General features: G+C 44.0%; 1 protein-coding gene across 1 annotated transcript in view; it reads left to right on the top strand.

Moving 5' to 3' along the window:
• Positions 1-14,808: 14,808 nt before the first annotated feature.
• The window catches only part of LOC143275316 (MAM and LDL-receptor class A domain-containing protein 1-like), a 47,591-nt gene continuing 37,399 nt past the window's right edge, over positions 14,809-25,000 (top strand). Inside the window, exons 1-5 of the mRNA XM_076579361.1 lie at positions 14,809-14,949; positions 20,173-20,269; positions 21,462-21,516; positions 23,502-23,551; positions 24,783-24,855. Coding sequence (XP_076435476.1) covers positions 20,180-20,269; positions 21,462-21,516; positions 23,502-23,551; positions 24,783-24,855 — 268 coding nt within the window. The 5' untranslated portion in view covers positions 14,809-14,949; positions 20,173-20,179. The remainder of the gene's footprint in view (positions 14,950-20,172; positions 20,270-21,461; positions 21,517-23,501; positions 23,552-24,782; positions 24,856-25,000) is intronic.

Below are 25,000 nucleotides of genomic sequence, written 5' to 3'. Positions count from 1 at the left end.
GTGTCCATATAACATACTTACTGATTCTTGGTGCAATCATTTCGTGGAGACAGTATTTTCTTGTGTATGTGTGAATATAAGGCTTGTTGGTTTGAGTTGGTAAATTGAGAATATCTGCTTGCACACAGAATGTAATATGTGAAGACAATTTGAGTATTGATGACTCATATTGTGCATGACGGTAAATCAAAAGGCTGAGAATGTCTTCGTTCAATGGTTATTCACTTTTCATGCCTTGCTACATGAGAACTATAATAGTTGTGAGTAATATATACATATACATATATATATATATATATATATATAACACAGAGAGAGTGACAGGACTGTGTGTGACATGGGCGTGTCATGGTTTAGAGAGTATAAGGGGGTTGGGGAAAGGGGGGGGATTCAAAAGAAAAGCCCTTACAGTAACTCACATTTTTGTCAAGATAAACTATGAGTCACTCTTGCAGGTTTTAATGATATTGCATATCTACATTCTGATTACATGAAGGCAAATCCTGCATTGGTGATGTTAACTCATAACTATGTGCACTACAGTCATTACCTAATGTTATTGTCAGTGGTGATGACTTCATTGAATGTCAAATGTTACTGAATCATTGTGTGCTGGGGAAAAAAAGGGTCTTAGTGTGTATGCATGTGTGATCTAAACCACCAATTCAACAGTCTGGTGCGATGTTCCAATAATATGTTATATCTAATGAATTCGAGACCAGCTTCTGTTTTTATTGTCCACATGTACCTAAACTCGTCTTTCGCAATTAAACTTGCCTGTTCGCGTTTACCCTCAGACATCCCTGCTATTTCAAATGTTGAAAAAACGTTGAAAAGAAGAAGTGACGAACTTTTCCTGGTGCAACCAATCGGAGAAAGCTTTTAAAAACAGGAGAGATACATTTGACGATCGTACGACAGACAATACACATGTTGAGCTGGTCGCTTCAACTGGATCGGTCGCAATTAGGACCACCCACCCAATACCCCTGGCAGTGTATATGAAATCATCCCCGCCCCTATGACTAAAAAGGCCATGGGACCTTTAACCTTACAGTCAGTAACCAATGCAAAATGATGTTAAATCCAGTTTCAGCTTCCTGACGTGTTAACCATTCAGCCAATCACTGTCGTGAATAGTCATCTGTGAGTGCAACCATTTTGAGTGCACAGAGGTTAAAATCCATGGGTTCATCATCACCAACAAGTGTGTGATTTTTTAAAACACTCATAACCATCAGCGTTTTCTTTTTTGTCCACAATCGAACAAGTAGGAACAGTTCGCCCTTGGTCAACCCGGTGTTTTATAAACACAGTCCACTGCGTTTCTGTCACGGGGTCCTGGTTCACGAAACATTGACGGCAACCTGCAGTCTATTTATGAAATCTCTTGAAGGGTAGGTCAACAAAGGTTTCGAAACAGGTGTACAGCTATCTCTCTCCCTTCTCTCACAACTCCCGTGTTCTTGCCAGTGTGATTGTGACAGGTTATGCAGTTCAAATTTTGCCACTTTAGTTCTGGTTTAATATTAGTGCATATGTTTTCATTTTGTTTTAGTTCAATTCAGCACACCGAGTTGAAAGTCAGGGTACTCCTCTATACTGTCCGTTTTCCACTTCGCAAGAAGTCGGTGGAAAATAGGAAATACGAAACATATATGGATATAATGTTTTATGTCATGATGAATACGATTTTAGATATATCGTGTTTTTTAAACTACACTTACGACATAATTAAGTTAAGCCGTATCCAGCAGTTATTTTCAGTATGAAATAGCATTGTGTTTAAAGAAGGTATAGATGAGTGAAGTGATGGCCTCGAAGTAACGATTCTGCTTAGGAAGCGAGAGAATCTGAGCGCGCTGGTTCGAATCACGGCTCAGCCGCCGATATTTTCTCCCCCTCCACTAGACCTTGAGTGGTGGTCTGGACGCTAGTCATTCGGATGAGACGATAAAGCGAGGTCCCGTGTGCAGCATGCACTTAGCGCACGTAAAAGAACCCACGGCAAAAAAGGGTTGTTCCTGGCAAAATTACTGTAAATGTTTCAACAACAGCAACAACAACAACAACAAAAAAAAAAAAAAACACCCAACAAATGAAGTACTGGTATCCAAGGTGTTGTAACTGAATTAAAATAACAATCAAAACTATCAGACAACACACATTTTGGAACAAGTCCAAAATGTGTGCTGTCATCAAAGCCTCTAATCCTCCCTCTTCCCCCTCCTCAATATAATGTATTGGTGTCCAATTACTCGTGTCAAAATCAAGGTTAGATTATCATCAAATCTATTTTGTTCGATTTGGATTCAAACTTCAAGTGTTCACGCTGAGACAAACAATAGTTAGAAAATACATGATGTAATTGATCATCATATCACCTATCATCGTCATCACCATCTACATGGTGTGGTTGTGATGAGCCATTAACATCATCCTCTTTGTCATCATCGTTGTAATGGCTTCATCCACTTCATTATCATGATAGGAGTTAAGCAGCAACCTGCGGATTCGTCAGTCCAGGTAAAATGTGGAGCAACACACACACACACACACACACACACACACACATTTGACATTTTTATTGTCCATTTGGCAATTCAGCCCTCCGGTCATGGAGGGTATCGTTTTAATCATATCTTTGCAGGTTTGCGCAATTCCAACACACACACACACACACACACACACACACACACACACACACACACACACGCACGCACACACACACACACACACACACACACACACACACACACACACACACACACACACACACACACACACACAGATCCCCGCTCATTCCAACACGGTTCAAACACAGACCACGCTGATCACGCCTGAATGGACGTCACACACAAACTGGGGACAGGCACATCAGCTTTGACGAGAAGTTTTGCTTCGGCCAACTGCTCTGGGGCCGGGTGTGAGAGAGTTGATCGGGCTGAAACCTAGTATAGTGTAGGCTCTCAAATCTGATCAACGCGTTGTGTTTATGGAGAGGTCGGGCGTCTTCTCCTTTCTGTTTTTAACTCTCTCCATACGAACGGCGAAAGAGACGACGTTAACAGCGTTTCTCCCCAATTACCACCATCAAAATATTACAAGCGGAAGGCTCTTACACTGAAGAGGTGAATGTGTACAAAGAATACCACAATTCTGCCGACGGAAGCTAAAAGTTGGATCATTGAGACAGCCACTGGACATCCGAGGGGTCTGTGTAGAGGAGAAGAGAGGACTGGCCGTACTGAGTGAGTTAACAGCAGATATTCTGTAGCACAAATGGATCAGTCCGCACGCTTCGATACCTCCTTGGAACTGAAACTACATCCGAAAACGGAGTATGGCTGCCTACATGGCGTGGTAAAAACGGTCATACACGTAAAAGCCTACTCATGTACACACGAGTGAACGTGAGAGTTGCAGCCAACGAACGTAGAAGAAGAAGAGAAAGAAGAAGAAGAAAGTGAAACTGTGGAGATGGAAAGTGGCCACTCAGGAGAGTGAGAGAAGAAAGAGTGGCTGGACAAACAAGGACGGCTGATGAGAAAGCTGGGGGCGGGGAGAGGGTGAAGGAATGGGAGGTGGAGGTGCGGGGAAGGGGGGTGGAGGGTGTGATCTAAAAACAGGTCAGTGGGGTGGAGGGCAAAGTGACTGAGAATCCCGAACGTTTTTCGACAACCACTTCAGATTCAGTTTCAGTTTCTCCAGGAGGTGTCACTGCGTTCGGACAAATCCATATACGCTACACCACATATGCCAGGCAGATGCCCGACGAGCAGCATAACCCAACGCGCTAAGTCATGCCTTGAGAGCATGCATGTGTTTATTTGTGTACATATCAGAGTGGATTTCTTGAACATAATTTTGCCAGAGGACCAGACTCTTGTCGCCATGGGTTCTTTTTCAGTGCGCCAAGTGCGTGCTGTACACGGGACCTCGGTTTATCGTCTCATCCGAATGACCAGACGTTCAGTTTGATTTTCAAGTCAAACTTGGGGAGAAAAGGCGAGAGCGGGAATCGAACCCATACCCCTACGACTACAGTACTGGCAGATGAGTGTCCTGACCACTCTGCCACCTTCCTCCCTTCCTCAAAGGCCACGCGAATAAGAAGTGCAGGAGACGGTCTCGGGTCACTGTGATCTGTTTACTAACTGCTGATTGGCTGCCGTCAGTCATCGCTGATTTCTACACCGACCAATCGCTGAAGGTTTTATTTCGTTTTGTTCCATTTTGTTTCTATCCGGTCTTTCTCTTTCTTTTCGGTCTTTTTTTTTCTCTCTCTCTCTCTCGTTTTCTCTTTCTTTCTTTTCATTTTTTTTTCTCTCACGTTTTCTCTTTCTTTCTTTTCATTTTTTTTTCTCTCACGTTTTCTCTTTCTTTCTTTTCGTTTTTTTTTCTCTCTCGTTTTCTCTTTCTTTCTTTTCATTTTTTTTTCCATTTCTCGTGTTATCTGATGACATCCTCAAGGGTGTAAACATCCTCTGCCAAACGTATTTAAGACCTTGCCTGGTTCGTGTTCTAAAGAAGTAGGGTGAAAAGCTGAAGAATTCTGTAAGACTTTTCAGTTCGCGAACCGTAAATGAGCTAACAATTTCTGTCAATGTGTTTTTAAATTGTGTTTATTCGTATTTATCGTGCATTAATTTATTGAAAATGGGCATATCTTATTTCATTTGTTGGATGTCATGAAGGATTTTTTATTTTTTTAAAATTCGCGACAGCCTACTCTGATTGACTGATTTGCCTGAATTCCTTTCGGCAATTTTAGGTAAGTGTGTGTGTATGTGTGTGTGTGTGTGTGTGTGTGTGTGTGTGTGTGTGTGTGTGTGTGTGTGTGTGTGTGTGTGTGTGAGTGTTTGTGTCTGTTTGGCTCTGTGTGTCTGTCAGTCAGTCAGCCTGTCACTTGATATGTCTATCTGCCCGCCTGTCTGTTTATCTGTCTGTCTGTGTGACAAAGAAAAAAGGGATCGAGAGAGAGAGAGAGAATCTTTTTTTTCACGTCTAGCATGTTGTTCTGAATTTGAATTTTTAACTAGACAAAAACAGCAACATCAAACTTCCGCTTATTGATTCAACAGTGAGTGACAGAGTTTGGTTTATATTTTGGTTTTGTTTTGTTTTGATTTTTGTTTGTTTGTTGTTGTTTTTTTAGGTGAAGAGAGAGAGAGAGAGAGAGAGAGAGAGAGAGAGAGAGAGAAAAATCCATTAAAAATATATCATAAGCTGTCGTGTTACGTCAGATGCGCCGTGACATCGGCTGTTGTGTCAGACTTTTGATCCGGTGTTGCAGCACTGTTCAGAGTTGGAGGCCCGGTTTCGGCATGATGTTGTGTCCTTAGGAAAGGAACTTCTCTCCGATTTACTTCACTCCACCCATCTGTGACTGGGTACCTGGTTTCTGTGTGTCTTCTGAAGGAGAACATTAAACTTTTAGTCTCGCCTTCTCTAACCATAGACACAGTGACTATGAAGTCAGAGCCTTGACGGGTGAAAATAGCTTTGGTTTAACTTCTTTTAACCTTTATTTCATGTTCCATTGCAAAAAGAACAGTAATTTCGATGATCACATATTTTTCAAAAGAAAAAAAAGTTCTGTTAACACTGTTGTTGCTGTGGTTGTTGTGTAGTTGTTATTGTTTGAAATTCTTAGCTTCAAAGCTTGCTGTCTTAAGACGGTAGATTCCTGACATTTTATTCTGCTTCTGTTGTGCCATTTTCCCACGCTGCTTTATAACTCCCCCCCCCCCCTTCCCATCACCCCACATCATACCAGCCCAGAGAACGGGTGAAATTTTCGTCAGCCCATATATGTGGAGTGATGGCCTAGATGTAACGCGTCCGCCTAGGAAGCGAGAAATCTGAGCGCGCTGGTTCGAATCACGGCTCAGCCGCCGAGATTTTCTCCCCCTCCCTAGACCTTGAGTGGTGGTCTGGACGCTAGTTATTCGGATGATACGATAAACCGAGGTCCCGTGTGCAGCATGCACTTGGCGCACGTAAAAGAACTCACGGCAACAAAAGGGTAGTTCCTGGCAAAATTCTGTAGAAAAATCCACTTCGATAGGAAAAACAAATAAAACTGCACGCAGAAAAAAAAAAAAAAATGGGTGGCGCTGTAGTATAGCGACGCGCTCTCCCTGAGGAGAGCAGCCCGAATTTCACGCAGAGAAATCTGTTGTGATAAAAAAAAATACTAATACTAAAATCGATGTATAGTTTTAGCAAATCCATTATCGTTTCAACTTCAAACAAATCATGAACAACTACGACACATTTTAGTGATTGCTGTTGAAGATGACTTGCAAAAAAGATACGTGTGGGAACTGTAACAGCCCATTCAATGGATCTGTCAGAGAAAGAAAGAAAAGAAAAAAGAAGAAAAGAAAAAAATGAATTCAACACACAGCAGATTGTAAAACTAAATCTCGTCCCGGTTAGGGTTTTTTTTTTCTCTAAGTGTTGGATCACATGGGGTAGCCTGTCTTTGTTGTTTTTCTGTAGTCTTCCATTTTTTCATGTCATTTCACGTGACATTCCATACGGTCAACCTCAGCGAGCGCCAAAACATCCGTGTTTTTCCGAAACTTAATCATAAGGTCAAGGCCAATTACATGAACTCTTACAAATACCATTCCGCAATTCGGAGATTAGATACCTCAGTGAAGGAATCTTAATGTCTTTGCACCGCAACTTGTCGTTAAAACAGTGCAGCCGCAGGGTAACTCTCTACAAAGACGCGTTCAGAACGGAGATAAAACGAAACTTGTTTACACTGCTAACAACCAGCCTCCCACTGTTTGCTCAGAGTTAGGGCTTTGTTGCCGTGTTCGTGCTGTTACTTACAAGTAAGCAGAACAGGCTTACAATTGCGCATGTAGTTTACTGCTGTTTAATTAGAAGTTCGTTAAACCTCATCTCCGAGTCCACGCGAGCGGTGGTTGACCAAAACAATTGCCGACCGAGATCCGCTTTGGGGTTGAAGGTCCAATGTCCAGATGACGGAATGTTATTGTTGGTGTGTTGGTGTTTTTTGGAGGCCACTCGTTTGAACTTCGTCGCCAAATAGCTCGTGTTCACGTATTTGTGGAACAAAGTGACCCTGTGGGCCGAACATCAACACGTTGTTTTGGTTGTTCGACTGATTTTAAAGTTTCTTTCGTAGTTTTCCCGTTCTCGTGTGTGTACAAACATCGTGACCGAGCTCTTCAAATAACTGGACAAGGAGGCAAAGAGATACCATCTCAAACACATGCATTCTGACGGATGCGTGCGCGCACACACAAACGCGCGAACACACACACACACACACACACACACACACACACACACACACACACAAGGAGACAACCTCAGCAACAAACTGACTCACACAGAAAATGCTTTGTGTCTGTCTTTTGAAACATCAAACGACCAGAAGGGAGACAAGGAGTATTTCCGGTCAAGATGGCCAGAGGTCAAAGATTTCGGTGTGCTTTTGATGGGAACAGATCAAAGCCGAGCCTGTCAGCGTTCAAGATTTCACAACAAACACGTACACTAACTTCTATTCCTGGGGTAGCCACCACATCTGCAAGCTGAGTGGAAGAGCGCAGCTTCTGTTCTATTTGTATTTGTATTTCACAGCAGATTTCTCTGTGTGAAATTCGGGCTGCTCTCCCCAGGGAGATCGCGTCGCTCTACTACAGCGCCACCCCCTTTTTTTCTTTTTTCTTTTTTCCTGCATGCAGTTTTATTTGTTTTTCCTATCGAAGTGGATTTTTCTACAGAATGTTGCCAGGAACTACCCTTTTGTTGTCGTGAGTTCTTTTACGTGCGCCAAGTGCATGCTACACACGGGACCTCGCTTTATCGTCTCATCCGAATGACTAGCGTCCAGATCACCACTCAAGGTCTAGTGGAGGGGGAGAAAATATCGGCGACTGAGCCGTGATTCGAACCAGCGCGCTCAGATTCTCTTGCTTCCTAGGCGGACGCGTTACCTCTAGGCCATCACTCCACATGGCTTGTAGGCCTGATGGTTAATGTTTTGTTTTGTGTGGGATGCAGTTCGTTGTTCCCGTTGGTTTTGAGGTTTGGTTTGTCTGTGTTCAAATCCAGCGCAACAACTTGCAGGAGATCGGGACAACTCTGCCGCGACATCCTCATTAGACCAGACCGGTGTCATGATATTTTCAGAGGGAACATACAGAAATTCAAGAGGGTGCCGATGGTTTTCGTGTGTGTGTGTGTGTGTGTGTGTGTGTGTGCGCGCATACATGTGCGTCTGTGTGTGTCTGTGTGCGTGCGTACGGGCATGCGTGCGTGTATTTGAGTGTGTGTGTGTGTGTGTGCGTGCGTGCGCATACATGTGCGTCTGTGTGTGTGTATGTGTGTGTGCGTGCGTGTGTATGTGCGTCTGTGTATGTGTGTGTGTGTGTGTGCGCGTGCATATGCGTCTGTAAGTGCGTTTGTAAGTGCGCACGTGTGTGTATGTGTGTGTCTGTGTGTGTTTGTGTGCGTGTCCGTTCCCGGTAAATGCGATGAAATATTACATTCTGGAACCATAATTATTCAGATATCCTACTTCTTCATTTACGGTCCGCTGTGAACACTTGTCTTTAGTCTCACAGGTCGACCGGTTGTCAACGCTTTTTTTTTTCCTTCTCTGACAACAACACCACCAACAACAACGATTACAACAGCAACAAAATGCTGACGTGGTTGTTAGTTAAACAGCTTCCAGTCATATGACAGGTGTGTTGTCGCCGCCTTGCCCAGCTATAAGATCCCTGGGAACAACCTGTTGGAGCAGAGAAGGAGAGACAGAGAGGGGGGGGAGAGGTGGCTGGAGGGGAAGGCGAATGGGAGCGGAGTTGGGGGGGAGGGTGTACAACTACCTGAAATGGTATATGTTTAAAAAATAAAAATAAAAAACCCACCCAACCTTCAAATGCACCTGAAAGTGCTCGCATGAAGTATACACACGAACACGTGCCCACGTTGTTGTGGCAGCACATGCTGAGTTTGGTTTTGATCGGTGCGGCAATGATTAGAACCGATTGACTCTCCTACCACCCCTCCCCTGCTTCTCTCTCTCTCTCTCTCTCTCTCTCTCTCTCTCTCTCTCTCTCTCTCTCTCTCTCTCTTTCTCTCCCCTCTCTCTCTCCCGCTCTCTTTCTCTCCCCTCTCTCTCCCTCTCTCTCTTTCTCTCCCCCTCTCTCTCCCTCTCTCTCTCTTTCTCTCCCCCTCTCTCTCCCTCTTTCCCTCTCTCTCTGTCTTTCTCTCATTTTATCTCTCTCTCTCTCCCCCTCTCTGTCTTTCTCTCATTTATCTCTCTCTCTCCCCCCTCTCTCTTTCTTTCTCTCCCTCCCTCCTTCCCTCTCTCTGTGTCTTTCATTTGTTTTTCTCTCTCTCCCTCTCTCTCTTTCTCTCCCCCTCTCTCTCTCTCTCTGTCTTTCTCTCATTTATATTTCTCTCTCTCTCTCCCTCTCTCTCTCTCTCTCTGTCTTTCTCTCATTTATATTTCTCTCTCTCTCTCTCTCTCTCTCTCTCTCTCTCTCTCTCTATATATATATATATCTTTCTCTCTCTCCCTCTTCCCCCCTCTCTCTCTCTTTCTCTTTCGCCCTCCTTCCCTCTCTCTCTCTCTGTCTTTCTCTCATTTATCTCTCTCTCTTTCTCTTTCTCCCTCCTTCCCCCTCTCTCTCTCTCTGTCTTTCTCTCATTTATCTCTCTCCCTCTGTCTCTCTCTCTGTCTTTCTCTCATTTATCTCTCTCTCTCTCTTTCTCTCTCTCCCTCCTTCCCTCTCTTTCTCTGTCTTTCATTTATCTCTCTCTCTCTTTCCCTCTCTCCCTCTCTCTCCCTCCTTCCCTCTCTTTCTCTGTCTTTCATTTATCTCTCTCTCTTTCCCTCTCTCCCTCTCTCTCCCTCCTTCCCTCTCTCTCTCTCTCTCTGTCTCTCATTTATCTCTCCCCCCCCCCTCTCTCTCTCTTCGACGGAGTCTTTGCTGGGGAGTGAGGAGGAGCGAGGAGGGGGGAGGGAGGGGGATGGGGGAAGGCAATGAGGTGGAGGACGAGTGTAGGGTCAATGCGTTGATGCATCTTCTTCTTCTTCTTCGTTCGTAGGCTGCAACTCCCACGTTCACTCGTATGCACACGAGTGGGCTTTTACGTGTATGACCGTTTTTACCCCGCCATGTAGGCAGCCATACTCCGTTTTCGGGGGTGTGCATGCTGGGTATGTTCTTGATTCCATAACGCACCAAACGCTGACATGGATTACGGGATCTTTAACGTGCGTATTTGATCTTCTGCTTGCATATACACACAAAGGGGGTTCAGGCACTAGCAGGTCTGCACATATGTTTACCTGGGAGATCGTAAAAATCTCCACCCTTCACCCACCAGGCGCCGTCACCGTGATTCGAACCCAGGACCCTCAGATTGACAGTCCAACGCTTTAACCACTTGTTGATGCATCGATTGCCAGTAGTGACCTGATGGTGGCTGTTGGAAAGATAGCCTGCTGGGGCGACAGCTGTTGTTTTGCAAAGTTTTAAAACGCCATCGTTTGTACTTTGATACGTTAGGAATGCACCATCTCTGTGTGTCTATGTGTCTGTGTGAATCTTCTCTCTCTCTCTCTCTCTCTCTCTCTCTCTCTCTCTCTCTCTCTCTCTACCGTAATAAACGACACCGACTTTTGACCTGTTGCTTTTCAGCATTTGATTATATATAGAATTAAAACTTAAAGAGCCGTTCTGTCGCAAAATTGTTACAAAGCATAATAGTTGTTGGGTCTGTTCTGTTCGTCAGATTTATAGCAAAGGAGGTGGGTTATCTTCATTCAGTATACACTGTGTGTGGTGGGGGATGGGTGTGTGTGTGTGTGTGTGTGGGGGGGGGCGTGGGGGTGGATTGGGGTGGTGGAGTGCGTGGTGCATGATGACACGAACACTGACCATGGAGAAAACGTCCAGCTAAAGAATGAACGAACTGACTTTGCTTCTTGCTGGCTATCAATAAAGAGAAGATGGTTTAGTCACGGGTGTCCATCGACAAAGAACTGCGCGCGCGCATGCATGAAGTCACATACCCACCCACACATCCTCCACACACCTACGATCGCCCCCCCCCCCCCCCCCAGCCCACAACCCTCTCCCCTCCCGCGCCCCCTGCCCCAGTAAATCACACTATTGGCCACTTTGAAAAGAAGAGGAAATGATTATGTCATAAATGGGGTTTGACTTTTGGGGTCAGGGATTTCTAACTGTCGATTCCCAGGCTATCGAGTTTATTCAATGCTGTGTGTATTTTTAGACATGTATCAGAATGTTTGGATTCTTCTCTACAGACCCCCAGTCGTACAGCAAAATTAACGATTGTTCACTCAAGGGTATTCTAGTTTGCATAAGCATATGCGAGCACGACTCATACAGATAAGTCCTGAGTCAAATTATTTTGTTTGTGGACAGACAATTGTCGTCAAGTGTGAAGAAGCAGACAAATTCTTCGATGTTGAAAAAAAATCATTATTCATTCTCCTTGTTAGAGATAGTGAACTCGTTTTTGAACACACGCATTTCTGTTTTGAGGTAATATAATACTTTTCCTTTTACGATTATCACGAAAAATCGATATTTATTGTAGCGACGCGCTCTCCCTGGGGAGAGCAGCCCGAATTTCACACAGAGAAATATGTTGTGACAAATGACAAAAGAGAAATACAAATTTATATAAGCACGCTTGACCCTTATTGTAATTTTAGCTTCCCTGCAGATTTGTTTTCACTTTGTTTTTTATTCATGTTATACACACTTTCGTTTGTGTTTGTTTTTTGCTTCTTACGGAAATGCTGGTACGACTATTCCCAGATTCACACAGACAGTGCTTTTGTTTTGTTTTATTTTGTTTGTGGCTGTTGACCACCAACGGCAGCTACGGTACTCTTTCGAAAAGAACTGCACGAACCCCAGACCCCTAACCCGAAATTTCAATACTGCAGCTCGGAAATCTACAATAACAGATGCTTATCGTTCCGTCCTGAGCTGCTCCACCCTGTTCTCCAGTCTTACTTATCCACCACTCCCACACGGCTGACCTCAAACAGCCAGACTGTAGACCTGGTCATGTCACCATGTCACGACATCTCACCGAAATAACGCCACATTCCGCGCAGATAAGGACTTTGTGTCGGTCTCCCGAATTTCTGATGCAAAAAGGTCGTGTTCGCTTTTCATACAGGTCCCGAGCAGGAGGTGTTGTAAAGGTGTGACTGAAAGTGCGCAGCAAAACAGCGGTTTTCACAAAATTATAGCAAATAATATTCCTTTCCATATGTTGTACAGCTGATGTTATTTGACCTGCCCAGATTGTTTATCTGGACGTGCTTTGTGACCAATACCAAGAACTGGTAAAGTCAACGGATGAAGCGGTGTGTGATCTCTGACTGAGGAACTGACAGTCAGCTGAGAACACGAGAATGGAACGGACAATAACAACGGCGGCGACCACATCAACAACAACAACAACAAATACTACAAACAGTGCGAGTTTGATTTTATAACAAAATTGAGTCATGGCCTAGATAGTGGAGATTTTCTACTGATATCACTTTCCATCTTTCAGCACTGAATAAAAAGGACCAAGGACGCCCTTGTTCCTTATCGCAGGCTTAACCACGGAATTTTTTCTTTTTTTTTTCCCTTGATGTGTATGTCGTTGGGAAACTACTTTTATTCTTTCATACGTGTTCTGCAAACTAACAACTCTTATTCTTATCTGTGTTAGGCAAGCATACTCCTAGTTCTGTTCTTACATTCGATTGTTGAGTATCAGTGAATATGCTAGAAAGCAAACACTCTTTCCGTACATCTATTTTACATCCAAAAGTCTTGGCAAAGAGTGGTATTGCTTTTTGGTCTACCTTTTCGTTTGGGGGCAAATCATTTTACATCATAGTTTCCTGGTTCTTAAGAAGGGACATAAACGTTTTCGACCCTGTCCAAGTATGAATCAGGGCAACAGATACACAGACATATTTCCAGCCAGACCACCGTGCAAATAGGAACCGGACATTTACCAATTCCACGAAGCCCGAAAAGGACAGGGTAAGGTTTGATCCTGAATTTTCTTGTTGGAGATGTTTTGAGAGAGAGAGAGGAATTAGGAACGGAGCTTTCGAGTTGTGTGTGCTTTCTGTGTGTGTGTGTGTGTGTGTGTGTGTGTGTGTGTGTGTGTGTGTGTGTGTGTGTTACGAACGCACGCGCTATCTTTATATTGGTTGACCTTCCGACAGACAGCTATATTGATTTTGATATGAATATCATGACAAGAGGATATGGTATTTTTTGGTTAGGGGTTGGGGGGTGGAGCTAATAACATGTCCTCCTCCCCTGCAGAAAAATCGATTGCTCAGTCCTTTGTAAACAAGTTGAAACAAAAACAGGAACCAAAAATGTGTGCCATCGACAAGCTTTGATGACATCGGAGCTTGGAGCAGGTATTCAAAAATCAAACATAATTTAGGAATTAATGACTTATCAGTAGTAGTAGAAGTAGTAGTAGCAGTAGCAGCAGCAGCAGCAGCAGCAGCAGTAGTAGTAGCAGTAGCAATAACAGTAGCAGTAGTAATAATAGTAACAGCAGCTGCAGTAGCAGCAGCAGTAGTAGTAGTAGTAGTAGTACATAAGATTTAGCAGGAAAACCAGCCACCGTGTGAAACTTTCACTCACGAATAGAATGTACTTGGACGCTACACTCATACGAAAACAAAGGAAAAACCGATATTCAAAGCAATAGAGAAAATGCACTCGTTCATCTTTTTTTCATTCTTTTTATTTTTACTTATTTTATTTCTTCTTCTTCTTCTTTTTTTTTTTTTTTTTTTTTTTAACAAATGCCGACCTGAAAAATAAAAAGGAAAGTGTGGTAAGGTAAGTACGGCAAGGAAAGCAAGGAAAAGTTGACGGCGGTACAGTTACAGTACATCACACACACACACACACACACACACACACACACACACACACACACACACACATGCTGATGGGACATGTATGGCTTGTGAATTGAGTGATATGAATGATCATCCAGCTATTGTGTCACCGCTAAAAGCACCCGTTGAACATCGGGACGCTTGCTGGTGTTTGACGGGTCGCTGCGAGGTCACGTCACAACACCGGTGCTCTGTTGTGACACAACCTTCGGCATCACGTGATCCAAGCCATCCGACCAATCGCGTGAAGTCTTCCGTCTGGGACGCGGCATTTGAATACTTTGGTCATCATCACTTGCGTCTTGTCCATTCTTACCTCCAGGAGTGAGTAGCGTTCGTCATCTTCAGTATGGTCCTGCGCCTGTGTCCAGAATTCAAGTTTCACTTTTTGTTTTACTAGTTTGAAAAGAAAAAAAGAAGAAAAAAAGGTATTTCTCGTCAATGCCCAGCCGATTCTTTGGGAGGGACGTTGTTTTTTGTTGTTTTGTTTGGGGTTTTTTTTTGTTTAAAGTACAATTCATTACTATGGTTACTCACAGCGAAAGTATCTTGTTTCATATCTACGATTTGATTGACAAATGTTATTATCAAAAAAAAAACCCAAAAGAAGCTGAGGCGTTACTGATGCTAAAAATTAATGTAACAGAAAACGGCGTCACCCTCGCTGCAGCAAGTCTTGCGTTATTATAGGTCCACACTTCTACTTTCTGACTCTCTGATTGAAGTGGAGTGAATATTTAATGTTCCTGCTTGACTGTGATTTATTTATTCAATCATTAAAAAAAAAATCAACCAATCAACTGCATTCTTTGGGGGACGACTAGAACAGTGATCAGTGAGTACAGGAACTAACTTACTGCTGGAGGTCCAAAGACTGTAGGAAGATTCCACTGAGAAATATCTGACCCCCACATGCCCCACTGTGAAGCATTCCTGTGACCAAGCGGTTGTCTGGTGCCAGAATACAGGTATTTTGCATGTTTCCTTTTTTTTTTTCTTTGGTTTGTGTACTAATGATGCACCTGTGTGCTTCCGCAGACTATCGTGTTCCGTCAGTCTCTCTCGCTGACCCGTGTGTGTGTGTGTGTGTGTGTGTGTGTGTGTGTGTGTGTGCGTATTTGTTGGGGGGACGGGGGCACCAAGGTGTGGAGGGGTCGGGGGTGGGGGGGGGGGGGGGTTGAGGAAGACAGAGATGTTTGAGGTCTCACCATATTCATTCGGAAGACCTAGTATCAAAGTCTCAATGAATTGCTTTTTATTTTTTTTTTCATTTTTAGGATTGATTGCAAAATTTTTAATCTGCTTTCATTTTTGTGACTTTCATTCCTTTACTTTTCGCAGTCACACATATGGCAGTGAAATTATCTTTCTATCCGTCCCTGTCTGTACCTGTCTATCTATCTATCTATCTATCTATCTATCTATCTATCTATCTATCTATCTTTCTCTTTCTCTCTTTCTCTCTTTCTCTCTCTCTTTCTCTTTCTCTTTCTCTCTCTCTTTCTCTCTCTCTTTCTCTTTCTCTTTCTCTCTCTCTTTCTCTCTCTCTTTCTCTTTCTCTCCCTATCTCTCTCTCTTTCTCTTTCTCTCCCTATCTCTCTCTCTTTCTCTTTCCCTCCCTATCTCTCTCTCTTTCTTTTTATCTCCCTATCTCTCTCTCTTTCTCTCCCTATCTCTCTCTCTTTCTCTTTCTCTCCCTATCTCTCTCTCTTTCTCTTTCCCTCCCTATCTCTCTCTCTTTCTTTTTATCTCCCTATCTCTCTCTCTCTCTCTCATTCCCTCTTTCCTCCCTCTCTGGTACTCTCACTTTTCTACAGCTCCCTCTATCTATCTGTCTGTCTGTCTCTGTCTCTCTCTGTCTCTCTCTCTCTCTCTCACTCTCTCGCTCTCCTTCTTTCTTCTCTTGCTTCTGTTCTAAGTATTAAATGTGCATGTACTTATGTTGTTCGTCTTTTTCGTGGGACAGAATTGAAATTTATTCATGTAATGTCATGCTTTTGTATTGAGTATTTGTTAGGTTTTCCCTTTTGGTGAGGGCAGGATGAAAACAAGCCATATGTGTTTATTCCTTTTTTTTCCCTCAATAAAAATGTTTCGTTCCTTCCTTTGTATTTGTATTTCTTTTTATCACAACAGATTTCTCTGTGTGAAATTTGGGCTGCTCTCCCCGGGGAGAGCGCGTCGCTACACTACAGCGCCACCAATTTTTTGTATTTTTTCCTGCGTGCAGTTTGATTTGTTTTTCCTATCGAAGTGGATTTTTCTACAGAATTTTGCCAGGAACAACCCTTTTGTTGCCGTGGGTTCTTTTACGTGCGCTAAGTGCATGCTGCACACGGGACCTCGGTTTATCGTCTCATCCGAATGACTAGCGTCCAGACCACCACTCAAGGTCTAGTGGAGGGGAAGAAAATATCGGCGGCCGAGCCGTGATTCGAACCAGCGCACTCAGATTTTCTCGCTTCCTAGGCGGACGTGTTACCTCTAGGCCATCAGTCCACATCTTTCCTTCCTCTCTGGTACTCTCAGTTCTCTACAGCTCCCTCCCCTGTCTGCCCTTGACGGCGAAAGACACCATTGATTTCCAGGTCCGCTGATCTTGACGTGTTCGATATCACTGCAGCCCCTCTGCTTCCTCTCTCCATTTAGCGCTCGGAAGATGTTTGTTTTGGGTTCGTGATGCCGGTTACCACGTGCTTTTGTGGATTTTTCCCCCCACACGCAAAATGACCCCCAGCGTTTGATGGACAGTTTGATTAATCAGAGCATGCATGGCTTAACCCCGAGCATCTGCGATAAGAGCTGAGGTCATGGGCCAGGATTCCAGCTAGCCATCTTCCATCTCAGGTCTGTAGGTTCCCTGATGGTTGCGTCGCGGGAGGGTTGGGGGTTGGTGATAATCATGGATGTTCTTCACTTAAAATTCAGGTTCTGTCTTCTTCAAAAGACCGTGATAGATAGGACATTGCATCATTTTGTACTTACTCATTTCTTGTGGTGTGTGTGTGTGTGTGTCTGTGTGTGTGTGTGTCTGTCTGTCTGTCTGTCTGTCTGTCTGTGTCTGTGAGAATAACATTAGTGTGAGAATGTTTCTATCAGTGAGAGATATTCTTCCATCAATGGGAGGATTTGGGTGTTTTTTTTATCAATAAGAGAATGTTTCCATCAGTGAGTGATTTTGTTCTCCATCAGTGAGAGGTCTGATTGTTTGATGATCTGATAGACACGGGCTGATAATGAGTGTTCGTTACTACGTAGTATCTCATAGTTATGAATTCCCCTGGCTCAAAGGCAGTGACAGTACATGTCACAATAACATGGTTGGTATCTTGTTGGTCTTCTGCCACTGCCGGCCGCTTCCTGTGTCAGCAGGTGCTGAACTGACCGCAATTCGGCCAGAATCCGCCCTTGTACTAACGGCTGTCAGTCTCTGTCAAAACACCGTCAGTCACACCAGCATGGTCATGGGCACAATCTGTGGAGCGGTTAGAACGTGCGGAACTTCCAGAACCTGACAGTCGTGGGTTTGATCCTGGATCGGCTCCTGTTCTGCTGAGGGTGGAGAGCTTTTTTTGTATTTGTTTTTGTTGTTGTTGTTGTGTCCGATCTCCCAGTGCCTTGACCACCTTCTTTGTGTGCACACATGCAGAGGATCAAAACTCGTACGCTAAATATCACGTAATCCATGTCAGTGTGTTAAGGCGAACATACCATTATACATACCATTATATTATCGCGAACTTGGAAGACCCTGCAAGCTCTTCAAGGACACCTTGAAAACAAACCTCAAAGCCTGTGACACAGACATCGCTTCCTGGGAAACTGATGCCCTTGACCGCTCTCGCTGGAGGATGCTGTGCTCTAGTGGCATAAAGACGTTTGAAAACAAGAGAACGCTGGCCATTAAGGAGAAGCGTGAGCGAAGGAAGCAGGGCTCAACTTCTGGAGACGTTTTCCCTTCCAACACCTGTGGAACGTGCTCCGCATCCAGAATCGGCCTCTTCTCCCATATGAGGACACACACCGACAGATAAGCCTGCCTGCCTACTCATCCGTCGATCTGACGGGAGACTCCATCACCATTATACATACACCCGAAAACGGAGTGTGGCTGCTTATGTGGTGAGGTGAAACGGTCTCACGCTGCTAAAAGCCCACTGGTATATACACGAGTGTCGGTGAGAGTTAGGAGAAAGAAAACCATGTATAGTTAGTGTGGTAATGTGCGGTTTGCTGCTTCTTTTCTGACTAGTTTTTTTTTTCGTTTCGGAAATCTTATGATTATGTTTCATTTTTGACTCACTTGTGAGTCTATGTTTTTACCCGGTGTTCGGTTGTCTGTGTGTGTGTGTGTGTGTGTGTGTGTGTGTGTGTGTGTCTGTGTCTGTGTGTCCGTGGTAAACTTTAACATTGACATTTTCTCTGCAAATACTTTGTCAGATGACACCAAATTAGGCATAAAAATAGGAAAAATTCAGTTCTTTCCAGTCATCTTGTTTAAAACAATATTGTACCTCTGGGATGGGCACAAAAAATATAAAATGAAGCCTAATTATATGCAAACTGCATTTACTGTTATATTTATATTTTTTGTATTCTCTAAACTTGGCACTTTAATCTGATATTCTGGCCCAACAACAAGAGCAGTCATTATTATCATTTTTTGTTCAAACAGGAACTTCTTTTGCTAAGCATGGAAGTTTTATTTATTTTGCAAACGTTTTGGTGCAGATAGTAAAGAAGGGAAATTACTCTGTAATTAATGCTGGGGGACTTAATTTGCTTTAAACTGATCTTTCTCATCTTAAACATTACATTTTGAAATTATACTCAATACATAAAAAGCTTGAACTTTTTTAAAAAGTGTATCACAAGTGAGTCTTGAAGGCCTTGCCTCTCTTGTTTTGTCTGTGTCTATGTCTGTAACTGTCTGTGTGTGTGTCTCCCTCTCTTCCTCTCTGTATCTATCTATCTGTCTTTCTGTCTCTATATCTAATTTGCTAGCTTACTGATATATTCATCTCATTACTCAGCTGTCCGGTTGACATTTTCTTTTAATCAAACAGTAGGGCTGTCAGTGTTTATTTGAAATTAATTCCAACCAGATTACGGAACATTGCAATGACCCGAGACAACCGATGCAAATGATTATCAAATCTTGCCAACAATGTACGTGTGAGACAAGTTATTTTATTGCTGATCGCTTCACTGTGATTATGACGACTACGTAGAGCACTTTTCTCTCTAATTTGGTAGTGCATTTCGATTTGTGGCACCTGGCCATTCATACCTGTTCGAGACATCAAAGACAGGGTCCATACGCTTTTTCTTTCTTTTTTTTTTTATTTTTTTTTTTTTTTTCTCATTTTTACTTTTTGCATGTTTTTTTTTTAGGGGTGGGGATGGAGTGGAGGTCATGTGTGTGTGCGAGCAAGACAACATCAGCAAGAACAAAATGCATACGCATCCAAAACCAACTCTAGTCGGGAAGGGTTTTTCGTTTTGTGTTTCCCGCACACATACTCGCGCGAGCACACGTACACACACACACACACACACACACACATGCATGCATGCACGCACGCACGCACGCACGCATAATTCGCTCATCTGTGGCATGCCAGCTAACAGTGTGAGCACTCGGACTGTTCATGAGGGAGGAAGGCCAAACCAGCCGTCAAAATAAAACAGTTTACAGGGCACAGGTCACAGCCAACATCACAGTATTTGTGCGGTCGCGCGGTGCTGTGCTAAATAGAAAGAAAAAGAAAAAAGACAGAAGGAAAGAAAGAAGAAGAAAAGCCTATTTCAAATTTTGCCGCGAAAGCAGGAAACGGCGAAAGAGCTGTTACCATTGTCATGAGCAATTTCAACCGAAAAAAAGTCTCTTTTGAAAATAACGTGTGTGTGTTTGCGCTCGCGCGCCTATCTCTCCTCCCCCCCCCTCCCCTCCCCTCCCCCCAACGCACCTTTCTCTCTCTCTCTGCCTCTGTGTGTGTGTGTGTTCGTGCATCTCTGTGTGTGTGCTCGTGCCTCTGTATTTGTACACTGACAAATGTGTGTATGTGTGCATTAAACTCTGTGTGTGTGTGTGTGTGTGTATGCGTATGTGTGTGCATGTGTGTGTATGTCTGTGTCTGTGTGTGTGTGCATGTGTGTGTATGTCTGTGTCTGTGTGTGTTGATGTGCAGGAACGCCATGGACAAATCGTGGTGGATGCCCTGCGGCTTCCTGTTGTACACAGCATACGTCTCCATGGTAACCACCCGTCCTCATCATCCTTTCCGGGTGCGTTGTCTCGCCAGTTCCCTGCGCTCAGCTCTTTCAAGTCTGGCCTTGAAACACAGACCCTTTTTTTTCTTACTAGTTTCAGCTTTCAGTTTCAGCAGCTCAAGGAGGCGTCACTGCGTTCGGACAAGCCATATACGCTACACCACATCTGCCAAGCAGATGCCTGACCAGCAGCGTAACCCAACGCGCTTAGTCAGGCCTTCTTACTAGCTCCTCCATACCCTTCCCGCTTTACCGTCCTCAGTTTATCCAACATTCTAATTCAAGGCTAAACGTATTTACAAGTTCTGTCTTCCATCCATTTGTTTCAAAGATCTATGCATGCGTGTGAAAGCGCTTTCGATTTGTTTAGTGGTGGTGGTAGTAAAGAACAAGGGGATTCTCTCTCCACACACAAGGTACATAACTTCAAGCCAATGCTGCTTACGCTACCAACTCAGCTAGCACACAGGTAAATAAAAGGTACATTGGAACAAACCCAGACACTTCCCCCAAAGCAGTGGAAGCGCCGGGCTTGCTCTTATACCGATCATTTGACATTGTGCACACAGCAACAGTGACAGCAGAAATGTGCAAACACAAATTAGCTTTTTTTCAATACTGGCATAGCCTCTTTAATCCTGAACAAGCCACACAGAACACATGGACAATACAGAACAAACACGTGGTTGCCTCGGTGGTTTTTCAACTTGATATTAATAAACAATGAGGACAGGAGATCAAATGATTAACAAATAGTAAAGAGTGGTAACTCTCTCCACACACAAGGTACATAACTTCAAGCCAATGCTGCTTATGCTACCAATTCAGCTAGCACACAGGTAAATAAAAGGTACATTGGAACAAACCCAGACACTGAAACAGCATGGTGGGAGGAAGGTGGGGCGTCCCAGAACGTCTGCCAGGTAGACAGTTCAGGATACTGACTAGACCCAGGAAGGACTAATTTTAGGACACTGGTGCATCCCCCGAGGGACGGTTTAGTTAGTTCACTGATATAATTCCCACCGGGGAGCAACGGTAGGGGGCACGATTTTGGACGTTACACCGGGTTTAACTGAATCATGCTTACATAAGAAAATAATATAGTATAATATAATATATAATATAATAATATAATATATAATATAATAAACGATCTTCCTTGCTTTTGTTTCCATGAATAACTGAGTCATGCTTCTAATTGCAGGACAGACGTAATGCTGAAGACTCCTCGCTGCAGAGTACAGCCGAGGAGAATCTAGGTGGGTTTGGTTCGGTTTCTTGTTTGTTTGTTTGTTTGCTTGCTTTTCCTCTGTCTCCGTTTCTGTCTATCTCTCTCTCACTCTGTCTCTCTGTGTCTGTCTCTGTCTCTCTCTCTCTCTCTCTGCGTCTCTGTCTGTTTCTGTATGTAAGTCTGCCTCTCTTTACTTGTTTCTCTGTCTCTGTCTATCTCTCTCTCTCACTCTGTCTCTCTGTCCCTGTCTCTGTCTCTCTCTGTCTCTCTCTCTCTCTGCGTCTCTGTCTGTCTCTGTCTGTCTCTCTCTCACTCTGTCTCTCTGTCTCTGTCTGTCTCTCTCTGTCTCTCTCTCTCTCTGCGTCTCTGTCTGTTTCTGTATGTAAGTCTGCCTCTCTTTACTTATTTCTCTGTGTTTGTCTATCTCTGTCTCTGTCTGTCTGTCTGTCTGTCTGTCTCTCTCTCTCTCTCTCTCCCTCTCTTTCTCTCTGCGCGCTCTCTCCTCTCTCTTTTTCTCTCCCATCTCTTCCCTCTCTCTCCTATCTCTCTCTCTCTGTCTTCTATCTCACTCTCTCCCCCTCTCTCTCCTATCTCCCCCTCTCTCTCTATGTATATATGTATATATATATATCACTCTCTCTGTCTCTCTGTCTCTGTCTCTGTCTCTCTCTGTCTGTCTCTCTGTCTCTCTCTCTCTCTCTCTCTCTCTCTCTCTCTCTCTCTAAAGGAGTATTCATATTCCAGACTCCATCAGTCAGCTTCCCTTTCACCCCCTCCTCCTCATTCCCCTCTCTCCCTTTGCCTGAAGGACTGTTGTATTTCAGTGACTGGCCTTTAAGTATTTCCTTTATTATTAATTGTTTCACCCCAACCCCAACCCCCACACCACTTTTTTTTTCTTCTTTTTTTATGTTGTATACAAACCTATGGTAGATTCTGTGACCAGCGGCTTGAGGGCATGCGTGGATCAACCATTAATTTGCTCTTTTTTCGCGTTAAGTAGATGTGGTTTAGAGTACATGCGCACTTTGAAACTGAATTGAAACCGTTGTTTTCTACCCACCCCTTCACTTCCGTGCTTGGGGTGAGTCCTTTCAAAGTCTTCAGTCTCAGCAGATTCATGGGGGACTGTCGTTGGAGGGGCGTGGTGGCGGTCTCCACTCTGGAGGTGGTGGGGGGGGGGGGGGAGGGGACGCTCACTCAGTCTGGCTCCGTGACTGAAGCCATTATTGTCGTCATTAAGGGGGTGGGGTGGGGGTGGGGCGTAGTAGGTGGTGTCCTAAAAACATTAAGTCAGAACAGGCACTACTGAACACCGCCGAAGTGACTCAGCAGCACTGCATGCAGGGTCTCCTCTGGTGAGAGGCCTCCTGACGACTTAACAGCGATACTTTCTGTGGACCTGTCGACGCTGGGTCTGTAACAGATGAACACGGGTGTGGCTGTGTATAGGGCATTCGGAAAGAGCGGCGTGGAGTTATGCCACTGAAACGGTGCAGATGATGGATAAAAAAAAAGTAATAATAAAATAAAAACCTCAACAACAACAAAATAAAACAAAAACGTGACTCATCAACCTTCTCCTCACTCAGAGCCTCCACACCCTTCACCTTCAAGACATGTGTCTTCAAAAGAGTGAAGCTCACTCACTTGACGAACTCGAATGGTTTGATACCGGATTCCAGTACGAATACTGGGAATTCCCGTATCTCTGTAAACCCAAGCACAGACTCAGCAAGACCATCAAAAGAAAAAGAACAACTCTGATGGCTGCTTTCTTGCTTGTTGGTTTGCTTTCAAGGCAAGAACAAAAAGTTCATTCATTCCCTGAACCCATAGGAGGTATTGAAACATGGCACATATATATCTTTTACACATATCGAACAAACAAACACCTGAAATAATAATAATATCCTGTATGGTGATAGCTTGCTTGTTTGATTGGGAGATAGGTGGCTTGATAGTGTTTGGCTACGGGGGTGCGACTACTCATTATGACAGTATTTCTTTCAGGTTCGGGGGCTGCAAACTACCAGGGGGATATTTTGTGGCCTGGGCATCGGGTAAGAATGATTCAGGAGCACCGCTTACTTCCTCCTTTCCTTCCTTCCTTCCTGGCGGTGCAGAGGGCTAAGGAAATATCCCCGCTCAGTTTTGCATACGCGGATGGTTTTGTAAGACCTGTTGTATTAGGACACTTTGGTAGTACAATCACTGCTTGGGGCAGACACTGTTGCTCGTTTAGATTTGGTCTCACTGTGTGTGGGGGGTAGAGGTGGGGGCGTGCGTGCGTGCGTGTGTGTGTGTGCGCGTGGATGCGTGCGTGCGTGTGTGTGTTGCAGCAGCAGTAGTAGTGGTGGTAGTAGTAGTAGTTGTAATCGCCTTCAGTTTAGTCTTTCCACATCAAGTGACATTAGCCTCCCCCACCTCCGCACCCCCTCGCCCCCCCCCCCCCCCCCCCCAAAAAAAGAAAGAATATGGGATGTGGCGCTGGAGGTACCTAAGGAGTAGATGTATGTGCAATTGCGCGCACGCACGTGCGTGTGAATGTGTGTATGTGCGCGCGCATATGCGTGCGTGAATGAGCGCGCACGTATGCGTGTGTGTGTGACCATGAAAGAAGAAAACACACAAAAAAACATCAAACAACTATAGTTTATGATAAGCAACCTGTGTGTGTGTGTGTGTGTGTGTGTGTGTGTGTGTGTGTCACAAAATAGATATGTTCCTAAAAAAAATATTTGTCTCCAAAATCGGTTTTTAATTTTTGTAATATGCTCAAAGGAGGCAAAAAAAAAAGTCATTTTAGCTGTAAGTCAGATGATTAGATTTGCAAATATTGCCTAGTTATACTTTTGGAGTTAAAAGACATTTGTGTTTTCTCAACTTTTATGTGACATTGTTGTGTATTTGGAAATGTTTGTTCTGGGCACGAAAAGATTATTTTGCAGTAATCTTCCATACTCCAATAGGAATTAAAGGATAATTAAAACTTGAAACTTGAAACTTGTGTGTGTGTGTGTGTGTGTGTGTGTGTGTGTGTGTGTGTGTGTGTGTGTGTGTGTGTGTGTGTGTGTGTGTGTGTGTGTACATGTGCATATACATGTGTATGTGTGTGTATGTGTGTTTTGTGCGTGCACGTTGTGTGTGTGTACGTTTGTGCTTGTTTGGTTGGTTGTTTGGTTGGTTGGGTTTGTTTTTGTGTTTTTGTTTGTTTGTTTGTTTGTTTGTTTGTGTGTGTGTGTGTGTGTGTGTGTGTGTGTGTGTGTGTGTGTGTGTGTGTGTGAACTCCAGACGAGGAACGCAGTCAGAGACTATGACCGTACATGGGTTAACCGGAGCGTGCCGTATGTTATGGAAGGTCTAAGTGAGTATCAGTCTGTCTGTCGTTCTGTCTGTCTGCCTACCTCTCTCTCTCTCTCTCTCTCTCTCTCTCTCTCTCTCTCTCTCTCTCTTCCTTTCACTCACTCTATCTCTCTTTCTTCCTCCCTCCCTCTCTGAAACGTTTGATT

This window comes from Babylonia areolata, chromosome 1 (assembly GCF_041734735.1).
Source record: "Babylonia areolata isolate BAREFJ2019XMU chromosome 1, ASM4173473v1, whole genome shotgun sequence".
Lineage (NCBI taxonomy): Eukaryota > Metazoa > Mollusca > Gastropoda > Neogastropoda > Buccinidae > Babylonia > Babylonia areolata.
This window is presented reverse-complemented; position numbering and strand designations above follow the sequence as displayed.